This window comes from Lepidochelys kempii, chromosome 1, assembly GCF_965140265.1.
Source record: "Lepidochelys kempii isolate rLepKem1 chromosome 1, rLepKem1.hap2, whole genome shotgun sequence".
NCBI classification, from domain to species: Eukaryota; Metazoa; Chordata; order Testudines; family Cheloniidae; genus Lepidochelys; species Lepidochelys kempii.
In genome coordinates this window covers 265,376,266-265,394,484 of record NC_133256.1, presented here as the reverse complement: position 1 = coordinate 265,394,484, position 18,219 = coordinate 265,376,266, and the positions used below count along the sequence as shown (strand labels likewise).

The following is an 18,219-nucleotide window of genomic DNA, read 5'->3' as shown; positions in this document are numbered from 1 at the left end:
TGGGCATTAACTGGTGCCCTAAAGAGACAAATGGAAATAATCAAAAAGCATAGAAATAGCCAGGAAGAGCAGCAATAAGAAGATATTTTATCAAGTTTATAAACTCCAGTAATGAAGAGGTTTAGTAGGATATAATATGTGCTTTCTCCTGAACATCACAGAAAGTTACAGGATTACTTCTGGTTGACTTAATTTCCCATGGAAACAATAGACTCTGCTAAGTGTTTGTCATTGAGAGCAAAAGTGGATTCCACTTTGTCCCAGCTGTCAAACCACTATGTATTTATTACCCCACGATACACATTCCCTGAGGATTTGTTGTTGGGCATATTCACTTTGTAATTTCTTCCCTCAGTAACTTTGAAAAGAGAATAGTTCCTTCACGATTTTATGCATTTGTTTGTTTGTAAAGTGACCAAAGACTTACTTCTTCCCATTCTGAAGTGAAGGATGGTGTTCTTTCAGAATTTCCTTTAGAATTTTGTTGGCTTGGCGTGGGTTCACTCCAGCTGCTTCCTGCTTTTTTCCCATTAGGTGGATAGGAGATGAGATTAGAGTCAGACTTTGAAACATTTTTGGATAAATGCATTTCAAGCAACGTCTTTGGCAAAGATCGAATCCTCCCAAGTGTGCACGCTCGCTCCACAAATCCCCCAGTAGTAATAACCCATTGCTCGCCTATTCTTGTTTTTGTGCCAACCAATGTGTGATTTTCTAATGGATTAATTTTAGTATGAAATATGGTTCTGTTTACAACTTGTGGTTTTTTTTTCTTAGCTGGAGGATCAGGGCTGTTTTCCTGCTGTTGTACTGTGTTCTTGTTTAAACTGCTTTCCAGTAGATCGCTGCAATGGTTTGCTTTACTATATAGTTGAAGTGGATTTTCAGGTGGGTCACATGCAGGTGATGACCCATGAAGTAGACCAGCAAATTGCTCAGCGGGGTATCCTTTGGGAAGCTTGTTTTCAGTGGATGTTTCTTGCTGACAAAGATTCTCTGCAAAATAGTAAGGGGTTTTTTTGTTTATAATTTTCATCAAATATCTTTAAAAACCATACTGGTCCTAACACAGGATTATTTTTGGTATGCTCTTTGGTACTTAAATATGTATGGAAACAGAAGCTTGATATTTCCTATCATAGCAGTCATGCACTGGTTTATTGTTAATCTGTTAGAAAATTGCATTTTGTTTTTTTCTTGATAAATTTGATTAATTGGTCGGCTTTGGTTGGAAAATAAACATGAACACCTCAGGACTGATGTAAATAAGAGCTAGTAGAAAGGGGAATTGTTAAGGTACTAACGGTCATTTTTATCTATTAACATGATGATTTCTCTAAATTTGCTATGGAGAAGAAATAGGTACAAACTATATAATCTGGTATAAACTACATTATCTGTGTACACTTGTATGTAGCATGTGCAACTATGATTGACAGAGATATTGTACTGTCAATAATTATTCTTTCTACAGCCTAGTTAGTAACTTTGCATCTAAACTAGGATTAATTTTTCCTGACAACAGCTAAAGAACAGTTCTGGATTTTGTTTTTATTTCTTGCAAATCTGCAAGAACAGTTTCAAAGTAACAGCAGCCATTGTATAAAAAAAAAAAAGAAAAAAAAAGAATAGGAAATCAATACATTTTATTGTCTCCAAAGTATCCCATGTCTCTTCTCTTTTTACAATAAGCTTTCTGTATGATTTGGTACAAAACACACTTTTTTAGCAACCACTAGGAATGTATTTGCCCTAGTAAACCTGTATCTACACAGACCAAGAGAAAGGACTGAGGGTTTCTCCACACACAAAAGTTGTACTGCTTTCACTATACTGGTAAAGTTAAAGCAGTACCACCCCCTTAATATGGATGCAGTTATAGCAGTGAAAGATGCGCCTTATTATTCCTGGTGCTTTTATACCAGTATAACTGTGGCTACACTAAGGTTGTACCTGTATAACTATTTCAGTTAAAAACCGAACCAAATATCACCCTCCTAATGGAAATAATTGTAACAGCGTAAAAACTGTACATAAAAACCTTTAAAGTCAGTTTGATTTTTGCGCACAGTGAAGCTATCAGAAGGAATAAAATTTATCACCATATCATAAATTGCAAGAAAGTTGATCAGTTTCCTCCAATTTTCTAAAACTTGTCATAAACCATGGTTCTTAAACTATGGTCCATAGAAACCTTCCTGATGGTCCATAAAATGAAACAAAATTTGAGAAACAAGCAGTGGGAGATCTAGAGAGTTGGGAGAGGAGATTGAACACAAGAGGCCCTCCTCTTTCACTGGTCAATAGTCTGAAAAATTGGAGAACTACTCTTCCAAGCACATTGCTCAACACTATTGCACAATACTAAGCAGAACTAGAAGGAATGTAATAGCCTGTTAAAGAAAAAGTACTTATCTCCTTTGAAAAACAGATGCCTAAAATATATCTGTTAGGCAGACCTGAGCATTTTGGAACAGAGAAGTTGTAGGATGTTATGGCAAAGAAGAGGACGTGGGATGTGATAGAGTTTGCAGAATCAATGACATCAGGAAGTCTGTTTTGGGGAGGGAAAAAGAGGGCAAACCCCTTATTTTCTTTCACCTTTTGAAATTTGCTGGGTGAGTTCTGTGGGGGCATCACCTGGAGGGTAAATTTGGAAGGTGGCAGCTGTATATAAGCTGACTTACTTGACTCTACTGAGAGAGCAGGATCATTCTGACTGTGCACCGAATAACCATGACTGTGAGATCTCTCTCTCTGGTTGTGTGTCTAATTTACTTAGAAGTGTTAGTTGATAGTTTGCCTTTTCTTTTTTTAGGCATTTTCCTTTCTATAGTTTGCTTTAAATAGAATATTCTAATAGTTTGTTGTATACAATCCTTTCTTTTCTCCGTTTGAGTTGAACACTGAATATTCTGTAAATACATCCAATCTATATATATATATTTGCTTGGTTTTATTATTGCTCACTCACTGTGGGTTTTTAGTGTAAGGGACATGGGCGTAGGTGGTCTTGCCTAGCAGTCACAGGTAGACTGGGGTCCGCACATTAGGGACAGTAATCGGTGAGCAGGGATTGGAGGAATCACTAGAGCTGGGTTCAATAAGCAAGAGTCATGGTCAAAGTCAGGCTGGTGTAGGAGACCAGAGATCAAAGGTAGCATGAGTCTGGAATCAGGATCAGAATCAGGCTGGGATCGGAAGCCAGAGACCAAGAGACAAGGTGAGGTCTCGAGTCGCAGCAGTCCCAAAGTCTGTGTGGTTGCTCAGACAACTTCTTCGGGCACCCTCCAGGGTTAAATAAGGCACTTGACCAATCAGAGGCTCACAGGACTCTGTTACTTTGGATCTCTTGGGCTTCCTGTGGTGCCTACTCTCCACAATACTCACTGTCTGTGGCTTGGCATGGCCACCGGGGGGGCACTGTGGCACTATCAGCTGTCCCAGGCTCTCCAGACCAAGGTTCTAATCCCTGAATTCTAGTTACACCCCTTCAGGGGCACCCTTCCTCCAGGTGGGTGCTAGGCCTGGTTTATCTGTGTGGTCTAGATTAAACCTTTTTACTAGGTCAAGGGGCATGGACTTGGGAAGCGGGTTCCCAGGAGTGTTCTTTGGGATCATAGCCCCTCCTCCCCCAAGTCAATCAGGTAGTACAGTCTGCCCCTCTGCAGTTTAGATTTAAGGATAACATGGACTATATATTCCTCATACCCATGGACCTGGACTGGCAAGCTAGCTGTTGGGACTGATTGGGAAAGAGGTCTATATAACAGTTCAGCAGGGTTATGTGGAAAATGCATTTTAAGAGCTCGAGAGAGCTTCAATTTGAAGGTGATGGGTTTTTTTTGCTGAACTGGTGGTCTAACTTGGAAGATGTCTTGTTTCTATGGAGATGTTTTGCTGCAAGTCAGACCATTTGGCCTACCATGAAGGCTGAGCCTTTCTGGAGTCGACGGTTTGTGTATCACTTTTAGTCCTATTTTGCATCTTTGCGGTGTCCTTAAGCTCTTCCTGGATATGGTGAATTTGCTGGATCCAGTCAGCAGCTGCTGGGTTCAGGGAAGCTGCTAGCAAGGCTGCATAGAAGCAAGGGTGGAACCCATAACTGGCAAAGAAGGGACTCTGCCCCATGGAGGCGTGATTGGCATTGAATGAGAACTTGGAGTAAGGAAGGAGGGAGAACCAGTTATCTTGATGGTAGCTGACAATGCATCTTAGGTATTGCTCTAATTCTTAATTCACTCTCTCTGTCTGCTCATCTGTCTCGCGGTGAAAAGTAAAAGGAGGAGGGAAAAGTGCAAACATCCATGAGCCAGACTACTTCATGTACAAAGTGTGAAACAAACTGGGCTTCGGTATGGAAGCCCACAAAGATGGATCGCTTGAACCACCAGGAGTTGAGCCACTGTTTCTGCAGAGGGCAGGCTGTCACAGGGAATGAAGTGCACCATTTTGGTCAGTTGGTTTACAGAAATCAAGACTACAGTGTGGCTATCAGAGTCAAGGACTTCCACTACGAAGTCCATTGTGATTGAAGCCCAGAATCTAGGCGTGGTCTCCAGAGGTGCTAGGGCACCAAGGGACTTAGAATTTCATATCTTAGTGGGCACACACAGCTCAGGAATCAACATAGTCCTGGACTTCAGGCCACATATGGGGCCACCAGAAGAAATAGAAAGCTATGTGGAAAGTCTTAAAGTGACCAAAGTGGCCTGCAATGAAGTGTCATGACAGAGATGGAGCACTTCTAGCCAGGGGGCCCTGGTGGAACGCACATGTGCTCATCGAGGTAGGTGATCCCATCCTGTGTGGAGCACTGCATTTTGATTCTGGCTCTCATTTGCTCAGGCTGTTCCGTCACCTCCTGAGATAACAGATTGCCTCGCAAAGTGGATCAGATTAGATCAAGGAGGTCTTGGCATATTACGGCACTAAGGAAGTTGCAAGGAGAAAGGGTAGTTCTTGGTTGCTCCTTGCTCCCGTGGTAGAATTCCCCCTTTCAGAATAAGGCTTTGGCTTTCCCATTCTTGGATCCCAGGTGATAGGTGATGACAAAATTGAATGGAGAAAAGAATAACACCCATCTGAGCTGCCTTTGGTTCAAGGCTTGAGCCTTCGATAGATATTCAAGGTTCTCATGGTCAGAAAAGACTTGCAGTGGGTGGGTGATGGTGCCACTCTTCAAATTCAATTGCAAGTAGTTCCTTATTTAATATTTCATAATTCTGTTTGGCAGAGGTGAGTTTTCAGGAGTAGTGGGCATAGGGGTGCAACATTTGCTGTGGACTATGCCTCTGAGAGAGTATGGCCCCAGTGGCTACCTTGGAGGCATCAGCTTCCATTACGAAGGCCTGGGCTGGGTGCTGGTGTGCTAGAATGGAAGCAGAGGTGAAGGCAACTTTGAACTATTTGAAAGAATTGTGAGCTTTGGGTATTTAAACAAATTTAGCAGCCTTGCGGAGGAGGTTGGTAATGGGGGCTATTTGTACTGAGAAGCCTGGAATGAACCATCAGTAAAAATTTGCAAAGCCCAGGAAGCAGTGTAACTCCTAACAGGTCCTGGGCATGGATCATTTGCAGCCAGCCTCCACCTTCTGGGGATTCATCTTGATGCCGTCTGGAGAAAAGATGTAACCCAAGAATTCTGTCCATGTTCTTTCCAGGATGGAATGAACATGGCAACAGTGCTGCTCAGGATTATCTGAAAAGACAAGTATGTCATCCAGATAGCCGATTATATACTGGTTAAGGAAGTGTCTAATTATGTCATTCATGAAGTGTTGAAAGAATGCAGGAGCGTTGGTCAGCCAGAATGGCATAACTCAATTTTTGAAGTGCCCAATCAGGTTTGAAAGGCAGTCTTCCATTTGTCTCCTGCCTTGATGAGCACTAGATTATAGGTGCCCCAGGGGTCCAGTTTGGTGAAAATTCTGGCAGATTGGAAACTCCAAGATTATGTGGAGAGGGTACCTGTTTCAGACCATCACCTGGCTTAGGGCCCGATATTCGATGCAAAGGCATAGCGTTTCATCCTTTTTCTTAACAAAAAGGACTGGAACCCCTGCTGAGGAGATGGAGTGCCAGCTGAAGTCCTAGGCCAGGTTTTCTTGGATACATGCATGAAGGGCTCCTAACTTGGGCTTGGACATTACATAGATCCATCCATAAGGGACCTTCACCCGGGTTGCAGGTCATGGGGCAATCATAGTCCCTGTGCAGAGGTAGTGTGTCTGCGCTCTTCTTCTCTAAAACATCCACATAATCCCCATACTTTTCAGGGAGATGGGGACTCAGGTTTGGGAGTGACTCTTTCTGGCCAGCTTCTGCCATCTGGCATTTCCAAACAGGTTCTGTCATTTCTGATCAGCTGCAGGAATCCTGGACTAGGGGGTTGGGGCCACCTGCACGTAGGCAGGTGGGGCCACTTAGGGCAGCATTCAGAGGAGAAGCTGATCCTTTTCTTGCCAGGAGTTGCAAGGATCCATGCTGCTCCAACCAGGTGATGCCAAGAATTAGGGAGAAACATTGAGAATTCATCAGATTGAACTGTAGCACTTTCCAGTAGCCCTAGATTATGACCTCTAGGAGTATTGTTTCCTGTATCACTGGCCCCAAGGACAGGAGGGACCCCTCTACCATTTCTATGAGAACCAATATGGGCTTTAAATGGAGTGGGATTTGTAGTGCTTGAGCAGCTTTGGCATCTATGAAGTTATCAATAGCCCTGAAATCAATCAGGACTCAGCGGTGGGGAATTGGCTTGGCCCCATCCATGGGACATAATTCTATTCCTATTTGGAAGCGTGGGGAGGACCTGCATGTCTCGAGGGTTGGGGGTGGGTCTAGTGCATAGTGTCATGGCGATGGGCAGGCCATCCCTGCCATACGTCCTGGGCTCACTCACTTCCTGATTGCTTGCAGGTTGAGGTCCATGACAGGCATGAGCTGAGGGCATGTCCTGGTGCTCTGCAATTAAAAAAAACAGGTTATTGTGCTGTCATCATTCCTTTTCTTCCAAAATCCAGTGTCAGTGGACCAGATCAACCTGCAGCAGTTCATGGTTGGACCCTGGGGTTTTTGGTGTGGATGAAGCAGTAGCAGGGTGCCCCTCCGCTCCTCCTTTTGCTCTCTCAGCCAGTTGTCAATGCAGAGAGAGAGAGAGAGAGACAGAGAGAGAAGTCAATGAATGCATCCAAATGGGTCAGGGTCTCACCATGGGCTACCTCATCATTTACTTCCTCACTTAGTCCACACTGAAAATTATGCAGTTGGGCTGCCTCATTCCATTCAATGGCAGCTGCGAGCATATGAGGAAGCTGGCCTTGCCCGTGCTGGAGCCTTTGTCATGCAGCTTCCGCTGAGCGAGAGCGATGAGGATAATAAAAAATGGCTAAAATGCTTGCAGAAAGGAATTCCAGTCTGTTAACACTGGGTTGTCCTGCTCTAGCAGGGGAGAATAATAAAATCATAGAGTATTAGGGTTGGAAGAGACCTCAGGAGGTCATCTAGTCCAATCCCGTGCTGAAAGCAGGACCAACCCCAATTAAATCATCCCAGCCATGGCTTTGTCAAGCTGGACCTTAAAAACATCTAAGGAAGGAGATTCCACCACCTCCCTAGGTAATTCATTACAGTGCTTCACCACCCTCCTAGTGAAACAGTTTCCTAATATCCAGCGTAGACCTCCCCCACTGTAACTTGAGACCATTGCTTCTTGTTCTGTCATCTGCTACCACTGAAAATACCCTAGCTCCATCCTGTTTGGAAGGCCCCTTCAGGTAGTTGAAGGCTGCTATCAAATCCCCCCTCACCTCCTCTTCTGCAAACTAAATAACCCCAGTTCCTTCAGCTTCTCCTTGTAAGTCATGTGCCCCAGCCCCCTAATCATTTTCGTTGCCCTCCTCTGGACTCCCTCCAGTTGGTCCACATCCCTTCTATAGCGGGGGGACCAAAGCTGGATGCAATACTCCAGGTGTGGCTTCTCCAGTGCCAAATAGAAGGGAATAATCACTTCCCTCGATCCACTGGCAATGCTCCTACTAATACAGCCTAATATGCCTTTGGCTTTCTTGGCAACGAGGGCACACTGCTGACTCATATCCAGCTTCTCATCCACTGTAATCCCTAGGTCCTTTTCTGCAGAACTGATGCTTAGCCAGTCGGTCCCCAGCCTGTGTATGGGACTCTTCCTTCCTAAGTGCAGGACTCTGCACTTGTCCTTGTTGAATCTTACCAGATTTCTTTTGGCCCAATCCTCCAATTTGTCTAGGTCATTCTGGACCCAATCTCTACCCTCCAGCGTATCTACCTCTCCCCACAGTTTAGCATCATCTGTGAACTTGCTGAGGGTGCAATTAATCCCATCATCCAGATCATTGATAAAGGTGTTGAACAAAACCGGCCCCAGGACCGACCCCGGGGCACTTTGCTTGATACCGGCTGCCAACTAGACATCGAGCTGTTGATCACTACCCGTGGAGCCCAACAATCTAGCCAGCTTTCTATCCATCTTATCATCCATTCATCCACTCCATACTTTTTTAACTTGCTGGCAAGAATACTGTGGGAGACTGTATCAAAAGCATTGCTAAAGTCAAGATATATCACATCCACTGCTTTCCCCATATCCACAGAGCCAGTTATCTCATCATAGAAAGCGATCAGATTGGTGAGGCATGACTTGCCCTTGGTGAGTCCATGTTGACTGTTCCTGATCACCTTCCTCTCCTCCAAGTGCTTCAAAATGGATTCCTTGAGGACCTGCTCCATGATTTTGCTGAGGACTGAAGTGAGGCTGACTAGTCTGTAGTTCCCCGGTTCTCTTTCTTCCCTTTTTAAAATATGGGCACTATATTTGTCTTTTTCCAATTGTCTGGGACCTCCCCCAATCGCCATGAATTTTCAAAGATAATGGCCAATCCAGAAACTCAATCCAGCACTTTTCTAGCAAGTAAACTGATAAGTAGTCCCACCCTGGCCTCGTTGGTGGGATGCATTTGAGGGCAGAGCAGGAAAAGATGGCATTGGTTCAGAAACCCCTTGAACTTCTGGTGGTTTCCATCAAAATGTTAATGTAGTGGTATTGCGGGGTCCTGTTCAGAGAGCAATGGCCCAGCCTGAGCCTGAAGTATGGTATTCTCTTCCCGGGATCATGCTAGCTGCTTGTGAAGTGTCTGATTTCCTGCTAAGAACTGCGCTACTTGGGATCACAGCTTTGAAGATGCATGATCTGCTCCTGCAGATTTAGTATCCCATGGGGTCCAGTGGGTGATGTTAGACCTGCCCCTTCCATATACCTGTTAAAGGCTCCCACGGAGGGGGTTGGAAGTAAAATATAAGGGACCGGGGCTTAGACAGTCTTGCTAGCCGTCACAGTTGGACTATGTCAGGAATATAGTCGGTGAGCAGCGGTTGAAGGAATCACTAGAGCCAGGTTCAATAAGGAAGAATCGGGGTTAAAATCAGGCCAGGGTTGGAGATCAAATGTAGTAAGAGACTGGAATCAGGGTCAGCACCAGGCTGGAGTCAGAGACCAGAGATAGCACCAGGATGGAATCAGGAGGTAAGAGTCAGAGTCAGGCTGGGATGAGAGGCTGGAGATCAGGAGATAAAGTGATGTCTGGAGTTGCAGCAGGCCCAAAGTCTGTGTGGTTGCCCAAATAACTTTCTGGGGCACCCTCTAGGACTAAATAGGGTGCTTGGCCAATCAAAGGGCAGCAGGTAACTGTCACTCTGGGTCTCTTGAGCAGTACTTCCTGTGGTAGCTACTCTACAGAGTGCTCCCTGAATGTGGCTCTGGCTGGTCTCCTGGTGGCAATTTGGGACCATCAGCTGTCCCAGGCTTTACAGCACTGTGTTCTAGTCCCCAGATCCTTACACATAGCATGAAGACTTTTTCTAGGAAGTAGAATCAACATAATTTGCAGAGAGGCCAAAGACATACTTTACTAGGTGCTTTACAGGACAAATAAAAATACATGTTCCAAGTGACTGGCTTAGTATGTTCATTAGAATTGTAATAAAATATCATTCTGGTTATTGAAGAGCTACTTTATGGCAGTGCTGATGACTGATCTCTTATACAAACTAAAAACATCTGAGGGCTTGTTTTCACCACCACTGCGGTACTGATGTAGCGCATCTAGTGAAGATGTGCTACATCAACAGGAGAGCGCTTTCCCTTCAACGTAATTACTCCACCTTAATGAGAGGTGGAAGCTATGTTGGCAGGAGAGTGTCTCCCACCAACATAGTGTGGTGTAGACACTGCTTTTAGTCAATGTAACTTACGTCGCTCAGGGGTGTTTTTTCACCCCCCGGGGTGACGTAAGTTACTTCGACTTAAGCGGTAGTATAGACAAGCCTTGAGTGTGCTTTTGTATACTGAGCACTGAATTCTTTTCTCTGTACTTTTCAAGTACAAAGTGCAAGAAAAGTAGGAAGATTTCTATGATTTTAGCTTTCAACACTTCCTCTAGTGTGGTTTACCCAAATAACAAAATTATTGAACATAGCTTCCCAAATTTAAAGGGTATGGTGTTACCAAAGGTTAAAAATAGCTGAGTGATTAGGAATAAGATTCAAATCTTCTTACAGACACTCCTTTTGTCAGTGGGTAGCGAATGTCCCTCACATGTGAATCTTTTTATGTAAATTTTTTGATGACTAGCAAAGCATTGGTAGTCTTGTTGCATCCATCTTTCACTAATGAAGTCCAAACACAAAAGAAACAGAAACAAACGGGAACTACATTCATGCACACATGCAGATATCTGCATTTGTCTGTCAAAAGGTCAAAGCAGGGTCCGTATCTGATGTGGCCAATGTGGGACAGCCACACTGGTATGTAAAACTTCTGGTATATAAAACGTTGGTGGAAGGGTGCTCACTTTTTACCCAATGAAGATTTATTATGGGAGAGGAACTGAAAAGCATATTTTTTTTGTTTTTACATACCACTTACGGTCATTGATATTACTGAAGTGTAATGTGAATATTTAATATAACAGTTTCACCCAAATGTCATTTTAATAGTGTGCATTATAGGCAAGGATGGTAGCACTGCCTATCGTTAAGATTCTGCAACACTTCCTATGATAAGACACTGTTTTCAGATAAGTATAATTTTGCCAAACTTTAACCATTTGGGCTGAAATTTGCTATGCTGGCTATCTGCCTCTGGCTGATTTATTTATTTTAATGTTAAAGCCAAAATGATTCAACTGTTTCCAAGAACAAGGCGAGGGGAAAATATAAGTTCTGACATTTAACAAAATGTAACAACCTTTTTCAAATAGCTCTAGTGCCCCCATGCTTTGGAGTAAGCACTGGAAATCTTGCAGAGAAGTGGCCCTTGTGCCAGGCAAGTGCCTTTTGTTGTTCCTGTGAAAATCAGCCCAAATTTGGCCAAGTTAAAAGCCTTTGAAGAAATCTTAGTTTGCACATGCACAGTAGAGACATTTCAGATTTCAGCAGCTAAAATCTCGTAGATTTCATCCTCACTGCATGCTCCAAGCCCTCACAACTCCTAATGCTGACCAGATTGCTCATGCACCCTCCACACAGAGGAACTGAGCATGCTCCAATCTAGGGCTGTAGGGATCTTGCTGGGTTTTCTCTGTAACTATTACTCTGGGCAGCTTTGGGCCACGGTGAGGTCAGGGACCACAAGCGAGAGTGGGGAGCATGTCTCTCCAATGCTATCAAGGAACACCCTCCTGGTGCCCAAGCAGTGTGGATGAAGAAGCTGCCTGACTTGAATGCAGGGGAGATAAAAGCTGAACTAGGGGAAGGGAAGAGAATAGATTGCGACAAGAAGTGAGAGAGAGAGTGGGTGGGAGAGAGAAGCTGTGACTGAGTGGGAGGAAACTAGAATTGCTCAGACAAGGAAACTGGGACTGGTAAACAGTAGGGGGAGGAATGGAGCAGGAGGGAGACAACTGGAAGCCAGAAGGGAGGGTAAAGACAGATAAGACTAGAAGCAGTCTGATCAGGAAACCTTAATTCTGGCATTTCCTAACTTTTGAGAGCTTGACTTTCAACCTTATTAATTTTTTAACACAGTTCTTTGTGTGTAATAAATTATTTTGCTGTAGCATCAGTATTGTGGGTGCTTAGTGCCATTTTGTCGAGGGAATATAGGAAGTTCAACAGTGGACTAGATCAGTGCTCTATCTAGTACAATATCCTTTCTCTGTGGCCGATTCTTGATGCATCAGAGGAAAGCAAGTAATGGATAATTCTTGATGCATCACAAGGAAGCAAGTAATGGATAATCACAGAATAACCTGCCCATATGGAAGTTTCTTCCAAACACAAAACCGCTAGTCATTAGCCTGAAACATGAGGTGTAATATAAATCGTTAAATGTTATTCTGTCTAATATAACTGTGGATGTTCTCATTATCCATATTGATGTCTGATTTTTTTAATTCCTTTTTTGAGCTCTTGGCCTCAATTATATTTAGCCACAAAGAGTTCTACAGGTTAATCATATGTTGTACGAAACAGTATTTCCTTTCATCAGTTTTAAATTTTAGCTTTTGGCTTCATCGTGCATCCCCATAGTCTTGAATTAGGAGAGAGGGTACATAGGAGTGCCAGATGTAACATCTCTATACTTTCTTTATTTTAAATACTCCTATATAATGTCCTTCTTTTCTATTTCTCTCCAAAATAGGCAGTCCTATTTTTTCAAACACTCTCAGATAGATGTCTTTCCATAGCTCTTAATAATCATCATTTGTCTTGAAAAGCCTCCTATTTCTATTTAATCATTTTTTGGATGGATGACCAAAATTGGACACAGTATTCTAGACTATACCTACAAAGGATGCTCAAAATGTGATATTTTACATATTAAATTCCTATCCCATTCTTTATACATAACAATATTTTGCTTGCCCCTCTTCAGGGTGGATAAAAATTGATTATTTATAAATAAATTTTTAAAAAATTGATTTTTAAATTTAAATACAGATTGAAATTGACAATTTATGTTAAGACTTAAACCCTTATTATAATCTATTTAAATTAAATACAAAAGTAATTTTAAGCAATACATGTTTGCAGCCAGGTTTTAAAGAAAGTCAAACCATTGAACTGATGGAAATCATTAAGTATTTGGAACCCGAATTTGTTGAAGTGCTAAACCAGATTTGACAGTAGTAGCTACTTATGCAGGTGCAGAGAGAATATTTTCGTTAATTCATCTAGTTCAATTCAATGATAGGTGATTCAAAGTTAAGATACCGGTGGGCGTTGAAAAAATCAGAAAATCTTGTTTTCCTCTTCCAGTCTGTGAATAAAAACTGGGTGTGAGAGGATGAGATCTACTACTTTTAAAAGCTTGAAGAATATGGTGACCAGAAACAATCCGTTCAATTTACTAACTTCAGATAATACTTCCTTTGTTTAATAAATCAATTTTAAATGCAAAACATTTTAAACATATGTATCCAGCATATATAAAGTAGTTTTATTTAATTTAAAAAATATAGTGCTATTTTTATACTTTTTACTTTGCATTTGAGTTTCCAAACAGAGCTTACTACAAATCTCAAGTAAAAATTAATCATTATAAATAAGAAATGCATCATTCACTATTTTCTAACCTAATATAAACAAAACTTACTTTAATTCAGATTCTTAATTTTAAATTCTTGTAATTGCTTAAATAAATGTGTACAGAAATAATGAATTCTCCTGGTTAGCAAAAAGAAGCACCGACTCTTGTGTGGTGGCTATATTTAGTTGCAAATCAACATGTTTTAATGGTTTCCAACCAACAATAATCAACCTTACTTCAGGGAAATAACTGAAAAGTACAAATGCAATTTAAATCAAGGTTTCCTGCTTGCTGCTTTAAATCAATCCACCCTGCTTTTTGGCTGCTGTTGGGCACTGAAAAGGTGTTGTTTTCACTGAGTTGTCTATAGAGGCCTAGAGTTGTTTCTTGAATGGTTTCAGTTAATTTTAAATCCATCACATATATGAACAGTTAAAATTGTTTTTCCCAATGTGCTCAATGCCCTAGTTTTCTTAGCCCCTCTAAAGCTCTTCAGTCTTCACTCAGTATTTATAACTATCTTTAATTGTTGTTTCAACTTGTTTAATTGGCATTGAAGTAAGGGCATTGTTTTGTTAAAGGGTTACCATCACCAGCCAAGCCTTCCCTATCCTTGCACAGGTACTCAGAGAAAGATCTATATGAGCAGGTCCTTGGGATGCCCAAGAAAGAGAATACTTGGAGAAGGCATAGTTCCTCAGCTGAATCTCACCTGGAGGAATTCTGTTTGTTAAACTATTTTCTTTTCTTTCTAACCCTAAAGAAAAAAACCTTGAGGAAGAGATCTCACTTATTAATCTTGTTTGTGCTGCTGCTGTGCCATTCCACAAGCTTACAGTCACGAACAATGTCTGAAATGCAAAAATATATATAGGTGTACTTGTTTCAGCACCTCTGATGTCATCATTATTCTTGGGTGCAGTGCATGTATTGCCTGCCTATCTGACTGCCTTTGTTATGGAAGTGTCCATAATATTACCGTGTGTGCAGTGCATGTAAAACATTTTAGAACATATTTCCATTTACAGACACTTAAATAATCCAGGTTTGCCATTATCTCACAGCCTCATATTGCTATTTTGCTAGTATCACTAGGGTATATACAACCAGCTTTTGATTTAGACAACAGTGTGCAATTTAAACACCTATTTACACATGGGTGCACCGCAGTACACCTCCTGTGGTACAAATATGGATTTCTGCTGACTACCATTTCCTGTTTACACTGCTTGAGTGGTGTAATTTACAAATACCTCATCAGACTAACACGACATTCTGAATCTCACTCAGAGACTGCTGAATTTATTAAACAAAGTTCAGGAGTATTCTAAATTCAAATACATTATGTGTATTTCCTATTCTGACTTATTATAACTGACTTATTCATACTTGCATCCCAAGAGATGCCCATTTCAGAAGTAGACTTAGCTAAAGAGTAGTGCCTATTAATAGGGGTGAGGAGAAAGAATTTATCCATTACATTTTTGAACATTTTTTCTATCTACCAAGTTACATCTTTAACAAGCACCGTTGTTGCCATGGCAAGGGTTTCTAATGTAGAATAAAAATTCGCTGTTAGAGATTTGTGCATAGCTATGGTAACAACCAAATTATGACACCTGTGCTTCTAATCTATTCAAATTCTGCTTGTGTTTGATCTGGAAAGATGCTTTTAGAAATATGCTCTGCACATGTGTAATAGCTATCCAAAATTCTATCCTCAGCACTGAAGTCCACATAATCACTCAGTTGACAAACCCGGCAATCCAATTTCAGTGATATTAGCAGAGTATCCAGTGAGCCTCTCTTGTGCTTTCTTACATATTTATGCAAGTTGGAGCCACCTGCTTAGGAGGATGGTAGGCGAATAGCAGCTTGTTTGGCAAAAAAAAATGGCTTTGACTACTGGGATACTTTGCGTGTCAATATCATCACTTGTATTTTCAAGGTGATACAACATGATAAGCCAGATAAAGTCACAAATTTCCAGTATTTCAGCTCTGAAATGGAAAATCAATAGAACAGCAACCTATTACTTCATATGGCAGACAACAGTGCTCTGAACAAGGGCCAGCAACTTGAAGGTAATGTGGTAGCTGCAAATTTCTTTAAAGAGGTGCTGCAGTATGTTCTCACTCTAGTAAATGTTATAGCTAGGTACATTGGATCTGCATGGGAGACGTAGTAATGTAATTATTAAGCAGTTTATCAAGAACATGGGATATTGCACAGCCTTGTGTTTTCTCTACTGTGAAACTCTAGTCACCAATAGCAACACAAATAAGGAGCAGCAATGGCCAGCTGTCTTATCTCAAACTCTCCCTACTAGAAACAAAGGGATCTGACTCCAAGGGAATCTGCTCTCAGTGCCCCAAAATGCCATACACAAACATCAAATGCCACTGACAGCACAAGCCTTCTGAAGCCCTTAAGTATCCCAGAGGTCACTACCAGATTTTTTCAGCCCCCAATAATATTTTGTTTTGCTTCATCTCACATCATTTTAGCCTTCATTTTAGCTGCACTTTGGCACCTGACTGGACTCCTCCACCTAACAACTGGTTCATTACTGACACCTATCTAACGGCACTTACTGCCACCATTTTTCTCTCGTGCCTCATCTTGACCCTTGTCTTTGTCCTTCTGGTTTGTATCAGTACTCTTTTTCATCACTCATGACTAGGACTCTGCCAATTTCACGGCCATGAAAAACATGTCACGAACAGTGAAATAAGCCCTTCCCCGTGAAATCCGATGTCCCCTTGTTCCTAGGAGTGGCCCAGCAAAAGGGGCTCCTAGCTCTGGCTGGGTTGGAGAGGGACAGGACTTGTCCATCCCCTGCACAGCCACTTCTGGGGGGGGGAGGGGGAATGGAGGGACTAGACCAGGGGTGAGTCAACTTTTTGGCCTGATCGCCACATCAGGATTCCAAAACTGTATGGAGGGCCAGGTAGGGAAGGCTGTACCTCCCCAGACAGCCAGGCCCTCACCCCCTATCCACCCCCTCTCACTTCCTGCCCCCTGACTGCCCCCCTCAGAACTTCCCCCCTCCCCCCGTTCCTTGTCCCCTGACCTCCCTCTCCCGGGACCAGCCACCCCTAACCGCCCCCCCGGGGCCCCATCTCCCTTTCCCCTGACTGCCCCGACCCCTATTCACACCCCTGCCCCGACAGGCCCCCCAGGACTCCAGCGCCTATCCAACCTCCCCCTGCTCCCTGTCCCCGACTGCCCCCCTAAACCTCCGTCCCATCCAGCCACCCCCTGCTCCCTGTCCCCTGACTACCCACCAGGACCTCCTGCCCCTTATCCAACCCCCCTGCTCCCTGCCCCCTTACCATGCTGCTCTGAGCAGCATGTCTGGTAGCCATATCACCGTGCTGCTCCTTGTCCCCTGACTGCTCCCCCAGGACCTCCTGCCCCTTATCCAACCTCCCCACACCCTGCTCCCTTACCATGCTGCTCAGAGCAGCATGTCTGGCAGTTGCGCCGCCCGGCAGGAGCTCGCAGCCCCGCCGCCCAGAGTGCTGGCAGCACGGTGAGCTGAGACTGCGGGGGTGGGGGGGAGAACAGTAGGGGAGGGACTGGGGGCTAGCCTCCCTGGTCGGGAGCTCAGGGGCTGGGCAGGATGGTCCCGTGGGATGGATGTGGCCCACAGGCCGTAGTTTGCCCACCTCTGGACTAGACCCACCTCCACCAGGTGCCTCCATCTGCTGTAGGATGCTCTGGGACTGGGCAGCAGCCCCAGAGGTTCCTGCAGTTGGAGGGGACTTGTGGAGTTGAGTCTGATCTTCCCTGTGCTGCTAGGAGTGCCCCAGCAAAGGGGGGTCCTAGCTGCTAGTACAGGCCGGGCTGTGGCAGGACAGGACTTGCTCTTTCCCTGCAGGGCTGCTCTTGGGTATCTCTCCCAGCTGCAGATAGCTCCATGTCCCTTCCTCCCCACTCTGTTCAGCTCTGAAGGCAGCACAGATGTGAGGGTGGCAATCCCATGACCCCCCAACAACAGGTTTGTGACCTCCCAACAATCCCCTTTTGCGTTGGGAACCCCATGGTTACAACACTGTGATATTTCAGATTTAAATATCTGAAAACGTGAAATCCTATGGCTGTGAAATTGACCATAATGGACCGTGAATTTGGTAAGGTCCTACTCATGACCATCTTCTCTGCATCAGTAACCTCCCTGTTTATTCTTCCCTGCTTCTCCTGCTCTTTAATCCAACCAATTAGTAACCTCTCTTCTCCACACAAAAAATCATTTCCCTTACTATAGAAAATAAACTCAGTCATTTAAAAAAAATTACCGATAAAATCAATCGGTTAAAATGTGCTGTAGAGTTATATTCACCTTCAAGATCTGTTCATGACATCCCTAGATTCATAGATTTCAAAGCCAAAAGGGGCCATTATAATAATTTAATCTGACCTCCTACATAACACAACCATAGAATTTCACCCAGTAACTCCTGCATTAAGACCATAATTTCTGGTTGAGCTAGATCATCTCTTCTAGAAAACTGCTCAATGCCCTTCTTTTAGTAACCCTTGTCCTCTCTTCCCACAATCCCTCCCTATTATTTGTTTTCTCCTAGTCATGTCTTCTCTAAACTTTGCTTTTTGGGGTACAGATCATGGCCCTGATTCTCCAATATGTT

The 18,219-nt window shown here is 43.3% G+C and overlaps 1 protein-coding gene across 12 annotated transcripts in view; it reads right to left on the bottom strand.

Moving 5' to 3' along the window:
* The window catches only part of ANKS1B (ankyrin repeat and sterile alpha motif domain containing 1B), a 746,995-nt gene that overhangs the window by 372,917 nt on the left and 355,859 nt on the right, over window positions 1-18,219 (bottom strand). For all 12 annotated transcript variants that reach the window (XM_073327431.1, XM_073327436.1, XM_073327427.1 and 9 more), the window contains one exon: window positions 428-996. In XM_073327431.1, the coding sequence (XP_073183532.1) occupies window positions 428-996 (569 nt within the window). The remainder of the gene's footprint in view (window positions 1-427; window positions 997-18,219) is intronic.